General features: G+C 34.7%; 1 protein-coding gene across 1 annotated transcript in view; it reads right to left on the minus strand.

The window, feature by feature from the left end:
- The window catches only part of LAMA2 (laminin subunit alpha 2), a 627,718-nt gene that overhangs the window by 69,212 nt on the left and 537,135 nt on the right, over nt 1-21,371 (minus strand). Inside the window, exons 41-45 of the mRNA XM_061207556.1 lie at nt 18,217-18,319; nt 9,379-9,495; nt 7,732-7,914; nt 6,115-6,120; nt 2,942-3,096 (exon numbers count right to left, since the gene is read on the minus strand). Of these exons, the coding sequence (XP_061063539.1) occupies nt 2,942-3,096; nt 6,115-6,120; nt 7,732-7,914; nt 9,379-9,495; nt 18,217-18,319 (564 nt within the window). The remainder of the gene's footprint in view (nt 1-2,941; nt 3,097-6,114; nt 6,121-7,731; nt 7,915-9,378; nt 9,496-18,216; nt 18,320-21,371) is intronic.

A 21,371-nucleotide genomic window follows, 5' to 3' on the forward strand; every position in this document is an offset into this window, starting at 1 on the left:
ACTAAGTCAGAAAATGTGGCTAAGTGTGGGATTCACAGAAGAACAGTTACTATTACTGCTTCTTCAAACTTAACATGGCAAAATAGAGGAGGGATACATCAATCTCTTTCTTTCTCTTGCCACTGCCACTGCTACAGTTGGGTCTCTTACTAAATTTGCTTCCTTCTTTCTAGTTTCTCTCATCTATCCCACAAACTACTTCTGGATTCATATTCAAAACGCACCGTTCTGATTATATTGCATTTCATGTTCAAGAACTTTCAGCTTCTCCTCACCAACGAGGTTTATCTCAGGTACAATTGTGGCTAAAAGAAACTGTTTAACTTACCATTCAAGGCCTGAGAAAACCTGGCCTCCGTTGAATTTTCTAGTTTAATGTTCACTCTAACAATAGTCTTGGCGAATTAGACTGTTCTGTCATGAAATGACCCTGAAACCTCCTTTTCTCGCTGCCTTGGCTGAAGTCATTCCCTCTCCTCAGAATGTTCTTCTTCACCTTCTCATCCCATGTCCAGCACTATCCCATTTCAGAGCCTGGCTCAAATCCTTCCCTTCAGGAAATCTTCCCGCCCCGACTAGAGGTGATCTTTCCTTTCAGAAACTTAATAGCACTTCCCAGCGCTCATGGAAAGTAGCACAATATTCTGCATTATCTTAGAGTTATTTGTGTATATATCTTATTTCTTCTACGGTGTTGTAAACTGTTCGAGTGGAAGAACATGCCTCACAGTATGTAACCTTGTGCATAGGAGATGCTTTTTCTGCATTGGTTAAATCTTAAATAAAAATCCAAACCTTGGAGTAACATCTGATTTCTTTTCACCTTGTGTTTCACATATACAGTGCTCACCTGTCATTCTTACTGCCTGCAAGGTTTTCATATTGTAGTTCAATGTATGTCTTCTCAACCCTATCTGCTTCTTTTACTCTGAGTTTATGTACTTCATCTTCACTAATCTTTCTGTCATTTTCTAGGTTTCTCTTCAATTAGTCATGAATTCCTTTTCAAGGTTCACCCTGAACTTATTGTCTTGACCTGGTTTAAAGGTATCAGGTATGTATAAGGAGGGAGAAGAATATACTGTCACTTGGGCATCATATTCTTGGCCACTTACTAAAAAAATAAGTTTATGGATTAAGAAAGGTTATTTCTGGTCATTTTAGCTTCACAGTTGTTTAAAAATAGGATTTTTTAGAACTACCATATGATCCAGCAATTCCACTCCTGGGTATATATCCGAAGAAAAGGAAAACATTAATTTGAAAAGATACATGCACCCCAGTGTTCAGAGCAGCATTATTTACAATAGCCAAGATTTGGAAGCAACCTACGTGTAAAGAAGATGTGGTATATATATTCAATGGATCATTACTCAGCCATAAAAACAAATGAAATTCTGCCATTTGCAACAATGTGGATGGACCTAGAGAATATTATACTTAGTGAAATCAGACAGAAAAGACAAATATTCCATGTTATCACTTATATGTGGAATCTAAAAACTAAAACAAATGAATGTATATAACAAAACAGAAACAGACTCACAGATATAGAAAACAAACTAATGGTTACCAGTGGGAAGAAGAAAGGGGAAGGGGCAAGATAGGGGTATGGGATTAAGGGATATAAACCACTATGCATAAAATAAATAAGCTACAAGGATATATTATACAGCCCAGGGAAATATAGCCATTATTTGTAATAACTTTAAATGGAGTATAGTCTATAAAAATATTCAATCACAATGTTGTACACCTGAAACTAATATAATACCGCCAATCAACTATATGTCAATAAAAATAAATAAATAATTAAATTTAAAAAATGGAATTTTTAAAATTGAAGTACAGTTGATTTACTATGTTGTATTAGTTTCTGATGTACAGCAAAGTGATTCAGTTATATATGTGTATATATATATACACATATATATACACATATATATATTCTTTTTCAGATCCTTTTCCATAATAGGTTATTATAAGATATTGAATATAGTTCCCTGTGCTATACAGTAGGATCCTGTTGTTTATCTATAATACATAAAATCATGTATATCTGTTAATCCCAAGCTCCTAATTTATCCCCCCTATTCCCCTTTGGTAACCATTAAGTTTGTTTTCTATGTTTGTGAGTCTGTTTCTGTTTCGTAAATAAGTTCATTTGTATCAAAAAATGGAATTTTTGAGATGGAAGGCTTGGGTATCTAAAAAGATTTCAGTTTAAACCTGATAACATGAAAACTGTTATTTTTTTTCGTTCTATTTCTAAAAAGATCATAAGATGACTTCACAAGGCTGAAGTTTCATATTGGCATTTACAGTTCTGTCCTGGTTCATTAAGATGCTACCTTCTAGAAAGTTTTGCCTCTATCCTTATAGTCTTCTAACTGGGTTAATAAAGAGCAAAATTTTGACACAAGTGAAGTGTTTCCTATTCTTGCTCCAAAAAATTGTAGAAATTGTAAGCAAAATAATTTTTGGTTGCTTGTACTCAGACAAAAGAATATATAGAAAATAATAGTTCCTCTATGCTATTATTCCTTATAACCCTGTCCGTTCATTCCTTCTACAGCCTCACTGGTTGGCCTGTTTTGCTTTCATTAAGAGCAAGGCACTCTCATCCATGCCTTTTTAGTACACAAAACTCAGGCTTTCATTCTTACAGTTTGTATTAACTCTATTCAAACAATAATAAAATATATCAGAACTTTCATTTCTAAAACAGTAAGTAGTGATTATTCTTCTCAAGAAGTGTCTTTTGAAATTTATGGGAAAAATATCTAATCTTCCATTCCCCACCTCACCTGCAAATAGCTTCAAATTGAAGGAAAAGAACCAGTGATCATTCAGCAGGATACACTGAAGGAAGGTATTCCTTCTGGGAATAATACGAAAAATTACAATCATTTACTGATAACTGAAAGCAGAAAGAGCTTACAGAATTGGCCTGCTTCCGGGCCTGGTTTATCAGTTCTTTTATCTCAGAGATGTTTTTCTTCAGGTTATCCTCAAGTTCCTTGATGGGTTTGAGTTTATCTATCAGTCGATCAGCTTCTTGTTCTAGATTTTTTACAGTGGCATCCGCATCTGCAACTGCATAGAACAAGATTAGTGCATACCATGCACTCACACGCATACACACACACACAGAGACACAGACACACATGCACATGCATGCACACACAGACACACATACACAGAAATGAAAATAGCAGTATGCTTAAGTAAATAATGGAAAAGATTTCACCTCATCCACACGACAAAAGCAAGGCCATGACAGTTGAAGCAGTTTGTGATGGCAAATGGAAGTATTTTAGTTGGGACTCAAGCAGACCAGAGGAGGAGATGTTAGAGAAAGAAGGCCAACACTTTGGTTTTGTGATTAAGGTGAAAGTTTGCACTGAAGATTGAGAATATGATGAACTTAATTCAATGCTTAATTTCTAGCTTCAGCCCCAAAGCTAACCTTTATAGCATAGAACTTTAGTCATAGAATCAAGGAATTGGAGAAGCATCTTTAAAATGTCACCTAGTCTGTCCAAGCCAGAACTGTATTTAAATCAGGATTCTCACACAAAACTGGTTTTCCTTCTTTTTCTCACTGGCTTTCTTTGTACATCTTAACGAGAAAAGCTATAAAAATGTCTTCTGAAAAACATCTCAATGTTGAACAATCCTTCGACTGAAGGCCTATATTATACTTTAATTAAATCTTTCATGCTGCAGTTCATTTTCATTTTGAAGAATAGTTGATTCTCCTGCTCTTCACATTAGGTTGAACTACATTAAACTGTCACTTTTGTAGTTAAAATTTAAAGAAAGTTGAATATTGACAATTTTAAAAGGGGTTTAACCCTAAAATAATTGAAGGTTATCACTGATCCTTAGACTTCCAGCTTGTGCTTTTCATAGGAGGGCAAATGACACACGGAAAATCAATTATTCTGTCCCTAGGATGCTGGCAGTCTTATCCAAACCACGTCATTAATTATCTGATCGAGCATGTATTGTTCTGTTTTCTGTCATTGCGACCCTGATGAAAAAGAGAAACTGCTTAAGGTCCAAGGCTTTTGGCCCTGATGAACTACGAATGATCTGGGAATTAATCCTTAGGAATGAATCAGATGTGCTCAAAAGGAAGTAAGTTATTTTAAAACTAGGTTTTGAAGTAAGTATTTTGAACTCATGCTCATAAATATCAGTTATATTGTTAGTGATGTTTAAAAAGAATTTGGTCTATTATTTTATTTTATTTTTATAAATTTATTTATTTTAGGCTGCACTGGGTCTTCGTTGCTGCACGCGGGCTTTCTCTAGTTGCAGAGAGCGGGAGCTACTCTTCATTGCAGTGTGTGGGCTTCTCATTGCGGTGGATTCTCTTGTTGCGGAGCACGGGCTCTAGGTGCGCGGGCTCAGTAGTTGTGGTGCAGGGGCCTAGTTGCTCTGCGGCATGTGGGATCCTCCTGGACCAGGGCTCGAACCTGTGTCCCCTGCATTGGCAGGCGGATTCTTAACTACTGCGCCACCAGGGAAGGCCCATGGTCCATTATTAACTTCAACTAATAGAGTTGCTAGATCAAGAACTGACTCTTCTGAAATGCGGGTTATTGAGGTCAGAGCTCTTGTTACATAACTGTATAGGTATTCAACATAAAGACAGTTACCCCTCCGTTTTTCCACTTAAATAAACCATTTATCCATTTTCTCCCTTCCTTTAATTCCCCAATATTACTCTGATATTCTAAAAGTTATTCTAGAAGTGAGAAAAAGTGATTTAGATTTAGATTCATGAGAATGAAAAAAGGGCTATGCAGGGACAACTTAGATAAGTAATGGATCCTTTTCTTCTAAAGCTCCCAGAAGCTTTTATCAAATGTTTCAAAATGGAACCTGGAGGTCCCCCAATCCCCTACTTTTTTTCCCCCTCTATCTTCTGTAGCAGTAGAAGTCATATGGAAATTATCTTCTTGAGGTTTTAAAAATAAATAACCTGTGATATTGAGTCTGATGCTCTCTTGTGCAGTAGTTTTTGAAAACTTCTCCCTTTCTTCCATAATTATTTGTGTGGATTTTAAAATCATTGCTGAAGATAGATTTTAATAACAATGTTTTACTAGAAAATTATCTCTCTTTTAGGCTTTACAATTTATTATCCTAGAGCTTTGCCAAGTCTCTTACCTGCTAAATTTCTTCCCTTATCTTGTTATATCTCATTCAGAACTTTGCCTATTTGTGCTTTATTTTTCTTGATTAAGCCTGTCAGGCCTCTAAAATTTTTTATCTTTATATTCTTAAAGATATACCGCTTGAATTTATCACATCTATTATTTTCGGTCTTCTAATTCATTAACTCTTTTTTATCTTCTTTCTTTTAGTTAATTTTATTTTGTCTGACTTATAGAGTTGATTGCTTAAATTGTTTATTTCAATGCTTTTTAGTAATGTCATTGCGTTCATTTTCCACTGAGGACCTCCTTCATCGTATTTCTCAGGTTTTGATATGCTGGATTTTATTATTACTATTTTCTATTTTGCAGTGTTATTTTTGACTTGGAATTTAAACTATGAAATTGTTTAAGACAGAATATTTTTATATCCCAGTGATTGCTCACTTGTTAAGATCTGATTTTATTAATTTTGTTTTATGCATCTCCAAATATAATGCTCCTGAAGTTGAGAATAATTACTTGTAAGGGGGGGAGTGAGCTTCAGGGGGGACAGCAACAACAGCAATGTAGATTTTAATCTATTTTAATCCTGCTAGAAAGAAATCATTTGGACTTCAGTGGCTGCATATATGTTATCAGAAGCATCATAATTTAGTTGAATCTGTGGGAGAATTCAATTTTCTACTTTTATATGGATAACAGATATTTCACTAGCTTTTCAAACACACAATTAAAATATTTATGTCAAATATATTCACATACTAACTTTTTGTAAGGGAAGATTCCTTTATTAATCCAGCATTAATACTGTGACACTGGAAAGAATAGCTATCCAATGTTTAAAGCAATACTAAAACATGGAAACATGCAAAGCTGAAGCTTCTTGCAATAGGCAACCAAGCATAAAAATTACTAAAAGGTATGCAAGTAAACATATACATACTGATTTCTTCAGGTAATTTCATATGGAAGTAAAACAGAAAAATAGAAAATTCATGAGAAAATATTTTTAATAGGTATTATAAAGTAGTGATTATCAAAAAAATAGAACTTTTCACAACAGGTGCTAATTACAAATTCACCCCATTTTAAGTCAAACTAGCGTTATCAAGTAAAAGTCCACAAAAACATGGCATTTAGCAGCCATTGTTCATATAAAAGGAGCTTTATTATAATGTTCTAATAAGATAGAAACAGACCCAGTTTAATTAGTGTTTATAGATATTAACTATTTCTTTTGATAGATGATAGAATCATAAAAGTGAGATAAATATTATAAAAAGGCCACTCTCAGCTGAGAATCAATCTGAAAATGAATGAAATGATACCTTAACTTACAGAATAAAAGAGAGAGTGACATTTACTTTAAAACTTATTTTCATTCATTTCTTGGGGGGAAATATTGTGATTTGGCATGACTCTGAACCAGTTATTCAGATGGTATCTTTGAACTACAGGGGTAAGCTAACTCTGGGCTTACATAAGAAATAAATTTAAAACTATATATCTCTTCTTTTTCTTCCCTGAAGAAGTGATGAGGAGTGAAATCCTTCTCCCTAGATCTGAAGTGCATGTCAGCTGTGTTTGTACTCTTCCTTGCTCAGGAAGGAGTCATGCTAGTTGTATCTATTATTTCATAGCATCATTAGCCTTTGATCTGAGGCAAAGGTGCTGAAAAATCAGGCTCCACTCCCCTGTCGAACAGCATCTGGATTCTACAGCGTATAACGTCAATAACTGTTTTTGTTATTACACTCTACAAATGTTTTAATTCCCAATAAATATATTGGTGCTATATAAAGAGGGCTAATCTCTTGAGACTGACAAGTACAAAGAATCAAGCATCTCCTTTGGTGAAATCACATACTAAAATAACATTTTATCACTTGAAAGAATAAAAAATATTAAAAATCATGTTTATTGAGTAAAATTAATAACTTAAATTATTATATTTAGTTCTCCCACATTTTCTTGTAAATCCTTGTTAACTCAATATAGTTTAATGCAATATACAAAAGATGTGAAGAAATATTCTTCTTGATAAACTAGATAAAAATTTTAATTTTCTGATCATGGTAACTAACCAGAATCTAAGTAATAAAATATTAATATTTTCCAATTTGAATGCATTTCAAGTTGATCCCATTTAATATCCTGTTCTAACAGGCCTGCTAATAAGACTGCTCCTTGACCTCTAGGTTCTGTGGAATTTCACTAACTCCGAGGATATAATTTCCCAAGTATAACTGTATTTTCAATTACACTAAAGGATTTAAAAACATTTGGCATCCCTATACCAAATATCATGTAGATTTGAGAATTCCTAATTTCCTCTCAATTGGACGAAATTTGAATAAGATAAGCTCTAGTGCAGAGCTGGGAGTCTTGGATTCTGTTTCTGGAGCTGCACGCACTCAATTCCTGAGCCCAGTCTATGAAGGGAAGAGGGCAGACTACACCACTACGAGGGTCCCTTCCTGCTCTAACAGTTATGAGTCTAGGATACTTTTATAGTGTGAAGAAATAAATGACATAATCAAAGTGAAAAAGCACATCTTACTGTTCTTTGAAGGATCTTTTATCACGGCATTTGTTTTGGCTACACTGTCTGCCAGTTGATTGTAATTTTTCTTCAGGCCATCAAGATTCTGGTGGAGATCTTTAATCTGTGCCAGTACATCTTTAGCTGTGTCGTTGGCTTGTCTTGCTTTGTCCTTAACAGCTTGCAGTTTAGCGGCTGTGTCTGTCAGCAGAAGACGGTATGAGAAACAAAACAAAGGGTCTGGAGTTAGTGGCTTAATCCATGCTTGTCAAAGCGAGGCTGTGGCTGGCTGACCTCAGGGACACAGGCACAGAGGGAAAGGCTGAACTTTGTCTCATTCAGTCACAGCAAATGAAGTACATTTTTAGCTAAATTGAATTTTCTCAGGGACCTTTGCTATGAATACCTGATTAGCTCTTAAAATAGCAATGTGATTGTTCTAAATGTTCATTGTGTAAGGGTATATTGTGATTTGCTGCTGAACATATTAAAGAGAGAAGTTTATCCACATGAACCAAACAGCTTCATCAAAAGTAGGTTTAAGATTTAATCTGCATGTCTGAGGTGGGGGGGGGAGGGAATGAATGTGTTTCAATTTTAGTATAAAGAGACTTTTTCAGATATATTAGACCTTGTGTTTGTGTATTTATATTTGTTTTCAGCACTGGAAATTTTCTATGTACATCTTTACTACTGAAGAGGTGACATGAAAATCGGGAAAGTTACTTAGGATTTTTAATGTTAAAAAAGTAAAAATCATTAAGGTTTTAGTATTTCCTGTTTTGTATAGATGTATGCGTTTCCTTCACCATAATTCGTATAAAAAACATATATATGTGCCTAGTAGTATGCTGTAGATTAGTCGTTAAGACCACAGCCTCTGAAGTTAAACTGCGAGGTTCAAATCATATATGCCTCTTTTAACAATGGCCCCTAGTTTCCCTAAGTTTGTCCCCTATAAACTGGAGATAATAATGCTGTTTACCTTGTAGGATTAGTATGAGGATTACATACACTTAACATAAGCATATTGAATAAGCACTCAAAAAATGTTAGCAACCCTTGTTATTGTTATATCATGCTACTAAAATATAAAAATAGCATCCCTAAGAGAATAGTGCTTTCAGGAACTAATACCAAACATTAACTCCAAGTACGTGTAATAGGTAGAAAGATATTACAGACATGGTTCAATTCTTAATGTCTTAACGTTTTTGAAAGCTAAAACATTTAAGTAACAGAACTTTGCCAATAAAGATATGCTGAAAGGCAGTTGGCTCTACCTATTATTGTAGGTACTGTAATAAGGTGCAATTGTGTACATCAACATTGTAGAGAATACTGTCTGTATGATTTTATTTTTCCCACCAATATAAGATTTCCTGGGCCGAAACATGGAAGGACAATACAATAATAAGATGTCTATATTTTCCTTTTTGTAATTTATTCCAACGAATGTCAGCTAGGGTAACAAATGATAAATATCACAGTGTAAAGTAGGATTTAGTTTCTCATTCTCACAAAGAAGAACTCATAAGTAAGAAAACTGTTATCGAATAGCCTGACAATGGTACAAATATAGTATTAGGAAAAAAAGGCAGAAGTTAGAACATTCTTTAAGAGTTCATATCCACTGGCACGGTTTGCAGTGTCCTGAATGCTTACCATTTGGAATGGCTGATAACTTTTCCAAAGTGTCATTCAAAGCTCTCAGGAGATCCCTGTTTCTGACATTGGCATTGTCTAATCTGGTTGTCAAGCCATTCAGATGGTCATCATTTTCTGTGAACAGAAAACAAAAAAGAATGAAATCATTTTAATCATCTCTGAACTGATACATGGATATAAAATTTCAGGTTATTTTAATAAAAAGTTAGTTAAAAGAAAGAAATTGATTTACTTTATTGGCATCTGTCCATAAATATATTTCAGATCAGAATATAAAATATGTTTATATGACCATTTGACATTTCAACATGTTCAACAATTACATTTTCTTCTTGGTATCTGATCTTTATTTGACTTAATTTGATGGTTTTCTATGGAGAAAAACCTTTTGACAGATTTGGTCTTTTATTGCATTTATAATGATGCCCTCTTGACATCACTCCCATTAATGTCATTATTTAAAAAATTTTATTACCCAAATGAATCACTGAATTAGCTTTTAAAAATCTCAAATAGATATGATTGTTAAGCAGAATCTCCCAACTTTACTAAACATCACTTATTAATATTTATTTGAAAAAAACAATAATCAAAAGAATGAATAAATAGCTTCTAGCATACTTCCAATTTTTTATAGAGAAAATAATATTTTACAAATTACTTCAAGTAGGCTTTATATAGGTTTTTTCTTGCTACTTTAGCATGCTTCCTTTAAAATTAAAATATATTATTTACTATTACTAATGTAATATTACTAGTGTAAATTTTCCAGCTTCTCTCCACTAATTTTTAACATGTCTGAATTTTAAGTTAGTTTGTATATAATATTGTATTTTATAGCATATAAAAACTAGGAATGGAACAAGTAAGGCAGTTAATGATGGTGTGAGCGACAGTGTACTAAAACCTTTCATTTTATACCTGGTTGTGCTGGTTAAATCGTTTTCTCTGTGCAAATATTTTTGCTTTTTTATTTAAAACAGTTAAATAAATAAGCAACTTGGATGGGGGAAGACCGTTATTTGCCAACACTGAGACTGTTGTTTTCTTCACTTTCCTGGTACCCAGAGTGGGCAGACCAGGAGAGACTACATCTCACAGAACAGAGCCAGAACAGTCTTGATTTGATTGTGTGTCCACCCTTGTAGAGGTAGTGCATCTGGCTTCTTGCAGGAACCAAACAAGCCACTGGCAGCTTAGGGGGACAATGCTTGCCTTTATTGGCCTTCATCTGGGAAGAATAGCAAAGGGAAGGGAATATAGATGGAGGATTCTTAACTGTCAGTGTACTGGGTGTGAAAAAGAGTACTGAACATATTAATTAACGATCCACTCCATTTCATATCAGGGTTTTGTAGGAGGACGAATTACACCATTTTTATACTACAGTAATATAAGTACATAATATTGTTTGAGGCATCTGCTTTTAGTTTCCAAGCCAAAGACCTAACATCACTGAGAAACAAAGCATAAAGTATTCCAGCAAAACATGGCTCTAAAATATCAATATGTCCATTTCAGTCACTAAGATATTATTATTTTCAATTCTAGTCCTTCAAAATATACTTTCCAAGTAATTAGATTTTCTCCTCTGTCAATCACAATTCACTTTTCTTTTAATACTTCTGTTACTTTCACTGTACTAAAGTAAAATCTTTGACTAGGTTATGGAAAGAATACTTTCTGAAATAAAGACAGTCTGATTATGACTGTGATATCTATATGAATTCCCTGAGAATAGTTAAAGGCTGCTCTTTTGATATTAATTTAGAAGTCTTCATCAATTAAGGAAATAGAACGGTACAAATTTCATTTCTTAGTTTCTTGATTGTATTTGACTTTTTAAATAATGAAACATTTAAAATGTTCTGGCAAGCAAGACATACATGTACAGTTGCAAAAATCATTAATTTAAAGGGCTTCACTTGGTTTACACTATTTTATGAATTCTGATAGCAAATACTGGCAGAATAATCAGGCCAATTATTCAGAAGAACGACTGATCTGAAGAACACCGTTACTGCCGTCCCTCAAGTTTCAAAGCAGTGATTTTGTTCCTCTGCTTTCTGTACTAGAAAGTCAAGATGTGAATATTCTGAGCCTGTTCTGATTTCTTTGTTTCAGCTATTTGACTCTGCTTTCTTGTTAATTTAGCCTTTCTTACACTCTGATCATTTTTTTCTGAAGTACTTTTTGGAATTTCTCAAACCAAGTTTAAACACTTTATAGCTTTGTCAGTCTAATTCTTTAGATGAATAGAAGCTGTATGCAGAAAAGAATTACAGATTTTAAAATGGAAAACTTACAAAATATTAGCCATGAAAACCTAGAAAAATAAGCACTCCAAGGTTGGCTTTAAATGCAAAGATATATGAGGCAGAGGTATCTATAATCAAAATGTAAGGAAGAACGCATGTGGTCCAGTTAGAATGGTAACATGGCCAAAGAAACAGAATTATTGGTAGTTAAAAAAATATCCAACCCAATTCTTTACTTGTAAATTTTGGAGAACAAGAAAAGGATCCAAATTATAATCATAGTGCATTTTCCTCTCCTTATTTCTTCAGTATTCATACTCATTAGCTGTAGCCAAGTCATTTATCTTCTCTCTAGATATCACACCCAACGAACCTCAAAGGCTACACCACGCTCCAGCTTTGGCTCTCCCTTTCTCATCCTCTCCTCACACATCAGAAGACAAATGTCCAGGAATGGGTTCGTCAGAGACAGAGCTCATAAAGTGAGGGAAAGAAGCAGAACAGCCAGGGTAGGCTGTGAACATGCCTGACAATATCATTCCCCTTTGTTGCATAACCAATTGACATTGAACCAGGTAGACATATTCAGAATGAAAATCACTAGACAGAGTTGTATGTTATGCATTTACTTATGTTGACCTCATTCCTGGTACTGTGCTAAATATATTAGAGTTTAGTTTACTTGGAACTGCTAATACTGAACTATGCTACGTAATATCTCAAAATAAAGCTATTACAAGTAAATCAGTTATACAGCAGAAACTAACACAACATTGTAAATCAACTATATTTCAATAAAAATTTAAAAAAAATTTAAAAAGCTACTACAATTATTTCTTTGATCATTAATAATGCATTCGTTTACAAATTCTAGCCATTAGAGAAAGTAGTGTGGTGCAATGAAATTATTACAGGACTTGGAGCTGGAAGATGTGGGTTCAAATGTCATTTCTATCCTTTTTTACATGTTTAAAATGAAGATAACAACTTCCTTCATATGACTGATATGAGAAATCAATTGAAGGATGTATGAGAAAGTACTGGATTTATCACAGGCAGTTACTAAATAGTAACAAATAATTCATATTGGTTTGATAATTTACATTGGTCTGATAATTGCCCTGGTACGTTTGCCAGTTTTCAATAATATTATTTATGATTTGCTTTCTTCTTTGTTTAAACCGCATCGTCCAGAAACTAAAGTTGTTAATTTTCTTATTATACTTTTTTAATATATGTATATAGCTCTCATTTTCAACTAAATATAAGAATGATTTTAATAGATTTTAATGGGAATGTTCTATTTTGACTGTTCACACTCATCTAGTTAAGTTCCTCAAACGCAATTTTTAATTTTTTATTAATATGAACAAAGCACAAATAAATACCTTGAGAGAATCCCTCATTCACAAGGGTGAAGTTTGTAGAAATGTTTTTAATTTTGAAGGGATCTAGTTAAATGGAATCTACTGCCAAATTACCATATAGATAACATTTTGCAAGCAAAATTTTCATTACCATGACATTTGTCTTATGAGCTACTACTTGTACTCAATATCACTTCTGACTTGCTCCTTTACCAAAAAATGGAGAAATATCCTCTTTTTAAGATTTCTTTGTAAAAAAATTTTACAAGGCTACAAATCTGTTTCATCTTTTGTTCTAGAGGCTCCTTCTGAATTAGAGAACAGGTTAATCTCTGCAGTGCTTCTATCTGCAGTTCCGAAGCAGAAAGTTTGGAATAGGTAAGGGATCTGTATGAAGTCAGGTGGAAACCTTGATTTTGACCTTTCTGGTAATGAGAGATTCCTGCTACTCTCTTCCATTCACTCATTCTTTAGCAAACATTTGTTAGGGCCATGAGTTTTAATGTGTCACCTCTGCACCATGGCAAAAGCCCAGCGTTTTTGTCCAGCAGTGGTTAAAATCATCAGCTTTGGAGCCTGACTAACTTGGGCTAGTTAAATTGTTGGCTCCACTATATTTATGAAGTTTATTCAATCTGTTAGTATTTCTTCGACTTAAATGACTTTCCTTTAAATATCAAAGGTGGCCAACTGTACTAAATTATGTAATATGTGATTGCTCTGTACAATTTATTAATTTTATTACATTGCATTATGTTTTTACCTTTGGATATTTTAAGAACATAAGAGGTACAATTTCCCTCAAGTTACTTTACTATAATTTTTCATCCACTTATATAGTCCTTTGTCTTCTTAATATTGAGATTTCTAAGAACCTGCCCCAGGTCAACCCCATGATTGAGTACAGGATCCCAACACCTGTGCAGAAGGAAGAGCAGCTGTGTAAGGAAGAAAGCTGGGTGAAATTCAGAACCCTATTCCTGTCCCTAGCATCCTGTTAATTGATTTGATGAGGTTGCTACACCCAGTCTTTCCACTTTGGGGTATACCTAGCCTTCTCTCATGACATTATTCCTATGCTTCCCTTTCCCCAGTTGCTGTCACAAGTTTGCAAAGTGTCCTATCTCTGATTGCCTCTTTTGTCCACACATGTACCAGTGACTGTGTATGGGAACTTCTAAGATCACTTAATGGAGCCTGTGTTTATAGGAAGGCATATTACCGATAAACTTTGTCCTGATCTAAAAGTGCCAAGTCAGCTCTTGTTCAGCATGGGTACCGTGCTTTCTAGGTCCTCAACAGCTGTTAGCTGCAACTGCACAGGCTCTTCCTCCCAACTACAGGGTTGTAGTAGAAGCCCAAGGAGAGGAGGAAGGGGAATTTGCCTGGTGGCAAGATCTCCAAAGACTTAAGATATCAGGATAGAGGGAGTCCTCTCTTCAGCCAGTGGAATGAGAAATCAAAATGACCAGACATTGAAAACTCCATGTGGCTCCTTTAGGGCAAGCTCTAAAGCCTGACTGTGGGTTTGCAGGCTCGTTTTGTTTTGGCCAGCAAGATATTCAAAAGAAATGGAATTTAAACAACTTTAAGTAAGACAAGTACTCTCTCTGGTTCTAATAGTTCCTGCCCTTCTATGTTTGGCCACTAATTTGCCCCTTTTCCTTTTAACTCCTAAACGGAGCCCAACTCGGTTTTAATTTCTCAATTTTCTCTATTCACAAGGTTAAGGAGGAACAAAAACTCTGTATGAGGAATCAGCAATTTCCACAGGAAAAGATTGCTTTGTTCTTCAGACTACTGTAGCCTAGGGGATCCAGGCTTGGTTTTGTCCATTTAGTCCAAAATTATTTTTTGTCAATGGAATGGATTTTGTTTGTCTTTCATATGCCTACCTATGGGAAGGCTGATTCTGGCAAATGGTAGTATGCAAATTCAAAAGGAGTATATATATGTATATTTTTGGCTGTGCCGCGCGGCTTCTGGGATATAGTTCCCCGACCAGGGATTGAACCCGCACCCTCGGCGCTGAAAGCATGGAGCCCTAACCACTGGATCCCAGGGAATTCCCACAAGGAGTATATTTTTAATAATCTAAAAATGCTTTATTTATTTTTTGGGGGGGACAAGGAATAGCGACTTTATTTGGAAAGCCAGCAGACTGAGAAGACTAGTGTCCCACAATATTTAACTCCTGAGTCATACTTTGGCTTAACATCACTGCAATATTCCTGTTTATTCTCTTTTTTCTAATCTGAGATAATAACATAGATTCTTAACAGGTTAGTAATTGCAAGTGTTGTTATTATATTCATGATCGCAAAACCATTCTGATACACTTGTCTGGACTTAATGACTCAGTGTCTGGAGGATCATAGTACAGAAGAAAAGTATGGATTAATTTGATTAAAGTAAATGTTTGGAATAATTCTGGCACTGTTCTGTATTTTGGACAGCATCACATGTCATACAATTCACTGACTCCATAATCTTGGGCTTGGAAATAGATCTTTTTATTCCATATGCATGTCGTCCATTTTACAGAAATGTTATCTATTTGTTCATAAGTAATTAAATAACTTCACTTATTTTGGGCAAAGATGAAAAGTAGGGATAAATTAAGAAGTAAAATAAAGTTGAAAAGTTACTCTATATAAGATAAGGTATATAATTATAGAATCTTAGTATTATCAGACTTCTAATGTACCATCCTCAGCTTCATTCCTTGCCCCGTACACATTCCATGAGAACCTCAACTAGCCATTTTATTGACAAAAATCTTTTGTCAATCTACAAAGTAGTATTAATTCACCCAGTGGCATTAATTTATCTTCTAAATCTTTCAATCATCAATTTGTACCAAGCCCCATATCCATCAACCAAACAATTTTTGTCTCCATGGACGTTCAATCAATTCAATGTAGAATGGCTTCAAGTCTCAAATGCACAGAAGGGCAAATTTACTTTTAACAAATGTATATTCAAAAATTAAAAAGCAAAACAAATTGCTCCTGGCAAGTTCAGGTTCCCTCAAGGCAAGGACAGCACAAAAATGGCAGGGAGAAGCTCTAAGTCATTCATGACTAAAGCTCATGAACTAACTGGATTGTACTGAATCGAACCAAGGAACAACTTAGAAATATGGAGTGTATACTGGCCTCACCATTTTTATTCCTTCTAAGTCCAGGCACCATAGAGAGAGAAATGACTAAATCTCTATTTTAATAGTGGCTGTAAAGTATTTTGCTCTGTAGGGCCTATTTCAGCAGTTCCTGGTGGTAATATATGGCATTTCCCTGATTAACAGCCATTTTATAACTTGTGTAATTGGCCACAAATCAGGGGAATGTCATAATGTAGCAAGAAAACATTCCCATCTCCGTCAGAGCCTTGGCTTGGATTTCTGGAGGAATTATTACTTGAGTAGTTTGTGGGTTTTCATTACTTTAAATAATGTACTACCTGAAGTACAAAAAAAGACATTTAAACTAATGAGCATTTCTGTCTCCTAACCCTTTCTACCATGCCTGTCCTTAGATTTCTTTTTCCTTTGGAAAAAAATTCTTAAAAATAGGATTCTTTTTTCATTTTTATAACATCAGTATTTGTGGGGAAATAGAGGCAAGGGCAGGGCTGGGAGTAGGGTGAGGTGACTCAGGCATTCACCTCAGGTGTGAAATTCAAAGGGGCACCAAAAAACTCAGTGATCAAGGTAAAAATGTTTTAATGCAGTATTTTTTAAAAAATCAAATAAGATCAATGATGAGCAAATATTAACATTTAAAATAAAAACAGGATCTAACTCTGCACTTGCATGGCTCAACCTCTCCCACCTCACCCCGATCCCAGCTCTGGGCAAGGACATTGGAGACGAAGGAGTGATGGCAAAGTAATGAGATCAACTTAACTTGCCCAATAGGAAAATAGGGTTGACTCTATAGTTGCTGTTCAGGTTGTAATAAGTGCAATCTCCTGCATAGGATTTTATATATATATAAGGGGTTGTATTTTACCTGTGATTCATAATCCAAAGCATTTACTATCAGAGTGCCATCTATAATGGAGAAAGAACGTGTAATTCCATACCAGCCTCTATTGGAGACCAAGGACTATTCGTTTAAAGCATGACAAGTATAAATGATGATAAAATCTCTTTTCTTTCTAAGGTTAGTAAAGACCAACACCATTCTTTTATTTTAAAAAATATGCTTATTTCCTCATTTGAGATAGTCAATGTGATACTATACACCAGAAATACAAAGTTAAAAAGAAGACCCTGTGACTGTCCTCAGGAAGATGGAAGCCAAGTCCATGGCTGCAGTGATTTGATAAGTCTATGAGAAAGGGATGCACAGAGAAGAGGCATGTAATTCAGATGGGGTGCTAGGTTTCCCAGAGAAGATGACATTTGAGCTAAATCTTGAAGGTCTGGTAGAAGGCAGTTGGATGAAAAAGAAAGAAGGATGGTGAGAAGTTCCAAAGAGAAGAATGAACACTGTGGAATGTGGAGGCTTGAAATGGTAGCATGTTTTCAGAGGACATGAATGTTTCAGTAAGGTTGCAGAGCTGGATGCAAGCCAGAAAAGGGTGAGGAGTGAGACTGAAGATAGAAACAGGAGGCAATTAAATGAGAACAGGAGATATTTGAATGAAATAAAAATATAATAGCTTATCTAGAGTGTGGCTGTATTGAATGATACATTTTAAATGCAAAACCCATAATATATCAGGGTAGATATATTATGCACTTTGATCCTTGAATTAGGAATAAAATACATAAAAATGTATTTAAAAGGCGAAAACTTTTCGAGATGTGCCCCACTAAATCGAAAGTTTCACAAGGATATTTATACTACATCTGCCTGATTCATTCCTTTGTGACTATAATTTCTAAAGTCATAAAAAAAAGGTGGGGTTTGGTGCTCTTTAAAATTTATCATACTTTAAAAGTTCCTATACTCTAGATACAGATGAAATGATGCTATAGAAATTAGGTTTAAAAATTATGAAGTATTGCCCAGTGCAAAATGAGGTGTGAAGGCAAAATACTGTAAAACTGATGAGAGTTTACTTGCACTAAATCTAGATAGTAAAAATAATCATAAAAATTATGCTGCAACAATTACACTTTTCCAATAATGTGATAAAATATCCTACCAATTACAACTACAATTAAACTGAAAATAATAATAGAAAGTGGTCACACTAACCTTTTACATCATTTGCTAACTTCTTGGCTTCATTAAGAAACCCGAAGCTTTTCTGAAGAGAGCCTTTGGCACCTTCCTGTAATGAACCCTGAGGACCTGTTGCCTGTGGACAGAAAAAGAAGTGTCACATATCTAAAACAAAAGAATTATGGAGTAGAGATATCTAGCAGGCAATTGGTACACAGAGTTTACCTTCAGGAAAGCATTCTGGGCTACATATGCAGAATAATAAATTATCAGCATGTATTTGTGATTAAAGTCAGGAGACTGTTTATTGGGAGATGAGACAAAAGCCTAGAATAGAACCCTTAGGAATCCCAACATTTAAAGGCAGGTACAGAAAGCTGGGCTGGCAAGGTGATTGAGATTCCAGAAAGGACAAAGAGAACCTAGGAGAGCATGATATTATGGAAATCAAGAGATACAGAAGTGGCTCAGAGTATGATGACTGGCTATGTTGCAAGGTCAAAACTGGTCAGTACTATCAAGTGCTGTCGAATGGTCAAGCAAATTAAGAACTAAGCACATCCTTGACTTTATCCCTAAGCACATTTCATTCAAGTTGTGGGGTAAGTGGGGGAGCATTTTCTGTCCCCTAGGTGTTGAAATGAGGAAGAACACTGCTCCTTTTTTGAAATGCATCTCAGAGTACTAGGGCAAAACAAAATCTTCTAAATGACAATCTCTGAGCCACAATCATCTCCTAGCAAAGATGGATTTGTTGAGCCTTGGACTAAAAGAGGTGACACAAAGATAATAGAGTGATATGGGAAAAGGATCATTTAAATTGAACGTTTAGTTATCCATTTTAATAGTGTTTGCTCTTCAAGAATCATTACATAGTACATTAATACCAAAAGATAAATCAAATAGCATCTTACCTGTAAATTTTAAATTGGAAGAGTATTTCAGGGTGCAAGAAGAGCTAGAGTATGCTAAATACTTACTGTTGAAGTTATAGATCTGAACTCAGGTTAGCCCAGACATAATACTCTTCAAATACATCTCCAGTGCCTTAATAACATTTTTTATCAGTCATATGATTTAAACATTAAACTAGGAGAGATTACAGAACTTGCTACTGTAGTGGCAAAATTTATTTTAAGGTGCTATTCCAACAGTTTTAAATAATCTATTGTCCATAGAACAGATTGATTATATAATACTATGACATCTACAAAGGGACATATTGGAAACATCTACATAAACAAAATGAGATATTGTGCATTTATATCTAGCACTTGCAAAAAGAGCTGTCTGACAACCCTGACAAATTATTCTATGGGAAATGGACACTCTCTTCAATGGAGAACACAGCAATTCTTAGTCCTGCAGTTTCCTGTGGGAAATTAGGTACAGTGACACCACATAAGTGTAATTTATTTTGGAAAAAAAGGAAGAGTGTCAATATATATGGCACAAATCCAATGTACCTTACTCAAAAAAAATAGGCCTCCATTACCCACTCAGGTTCTATATTTGTTCCAAATTTATATGCCGTTCTTACTCCCTTGGTTATAGGTTTCCTGAATCAAAACAGATTAGAGAAAGGAAATTACAAAGAAAGAAGGATGAAGATTCTCTAAATAGGCACATGAAAACAGCTGAAGTGACAGCTGACAATTTGTCTGACAATGAGGAAAGAGAAAACCAACAACTAGAGAGAAGAGTTTTTAAATCTCAGAAATCCAAATCGATAAGGATGAAATAGGTTTCAATAGATGCTAATATTATTGTAGTAAAATAACTAATGTTGATAATGATGATCCTGAGCCATCAGGATAACACGGGTCATTCATAGTACAAGATGAAACCAGACAAAGCAAGCTTTCCCCATAGCCTTAACGTGTGAATTCCTCTCTACAAGAACATAATCTGGTGAGTATCTAACAACCAACATTTTACAGCTAATCTTGGATATGCAAAGTGAGGCATGGGAGTAAAGGAGGGAGAGAGAGTTGACTTGCTGTCCATAAGAAAATTAAAGAAATGAGGTAAGAGAGAAGAGAAGGGCCAGACAACATGCAAAGAGGCTAAAGTCTGAGCCGTGGAAATTGTGGAGGGATTAGGAACAGTGATGGGCAATATTTATTTTTTTCTACTTTCTTACACTTTTCAGCAGTCTTATTGAGGTATAAATAAACTTCACATATTTAAAATTTACAATTTGATAAGTTTTGACATTTATACACCCATGAAACTGCCAATCAAGGTAGAGAACATACCCGTTTCTTTTCAATCCCTCCCTTCCACCCCTCCTTGTCTTCCCCCGTCTCCACACAAACACTGATCTGCTTTCCATCACTATTAGTTTGCATTTTACAGAATTTTATGCAAATAGAATCATCCAGTATGTACTCTTCTTTTTGTTTGGCTTCTTTCATTCAGTGTAATTATTTTGATGTTTATCCATGTTGTGTGTGTATCAACATGTGATCCCTTTTTTATTTACATGGATATGCCCGAATCTATTTATTCATTCATCTCTTGATGGACATTTGGATTATTTCCAGCTTTGGCTATTCTAAATAGAGTTGCTATGAACATTTGTGTACACATCTTTGTATGAACATATGCTGATTTCTCTTGGAGTGGAAACCTCTAAGTGGAATGGCTAGATTATCTGGCAGATATATGTTTATGTTTTTTAGAAACTATCAACATGTTTTCTAAGTTATTTGTACTATTTTAAATCTCACCAGCAGTGTATGAGAGTTACGTTTGCCTACATCCTTGTCACTACTTGATATAGTCAGTCTTTTAACATTTTAGACATTCTAATAGGTGTGTACATCATTTGGTTTTAATTTGCATTTTCCTTGTGACTAATAATGTTGAGCATCTTTTCATGTGCTTATTTATTTATTCTTTGGCTAAGTGTTCAAATTTTTTGTCCAAGTTTTAACTGGGTTTTTTGTTCTTATGGAGTTTTGAGAGATATTTATGCATAATATGAATACAAATCCTTCATCAGATATGTAATTTGCAAATATATTCTTCTAGCTTGTACCTTATCTTAATAAATGGTTGGATTCGATTTGTTTTAACATTGTCCATAATTTTTGCATCTATGTTCATGAGGGATATTGGTCTATAATTTTCTCATTTTTTTTGTAATGTCTTTGTCTGGTTTGTATCATAGTAATACTGGCCTC

This window comes from Eubalaena glacialis, chromosome 12, assembly GCF_028564815.1.
Source record: "Eubalaena glacialis isolate mEubGla1 chromosome 12, mEubGla1.1.hap2.+ XY, whole genome shotgun sequence".
Taxonomy (NCBI): Eukaryota; Metazoa; Chordata; class Mammalia; order Artiodactyla; family Balaenidae; genus Eubalaena; species Eubalaena glacialis.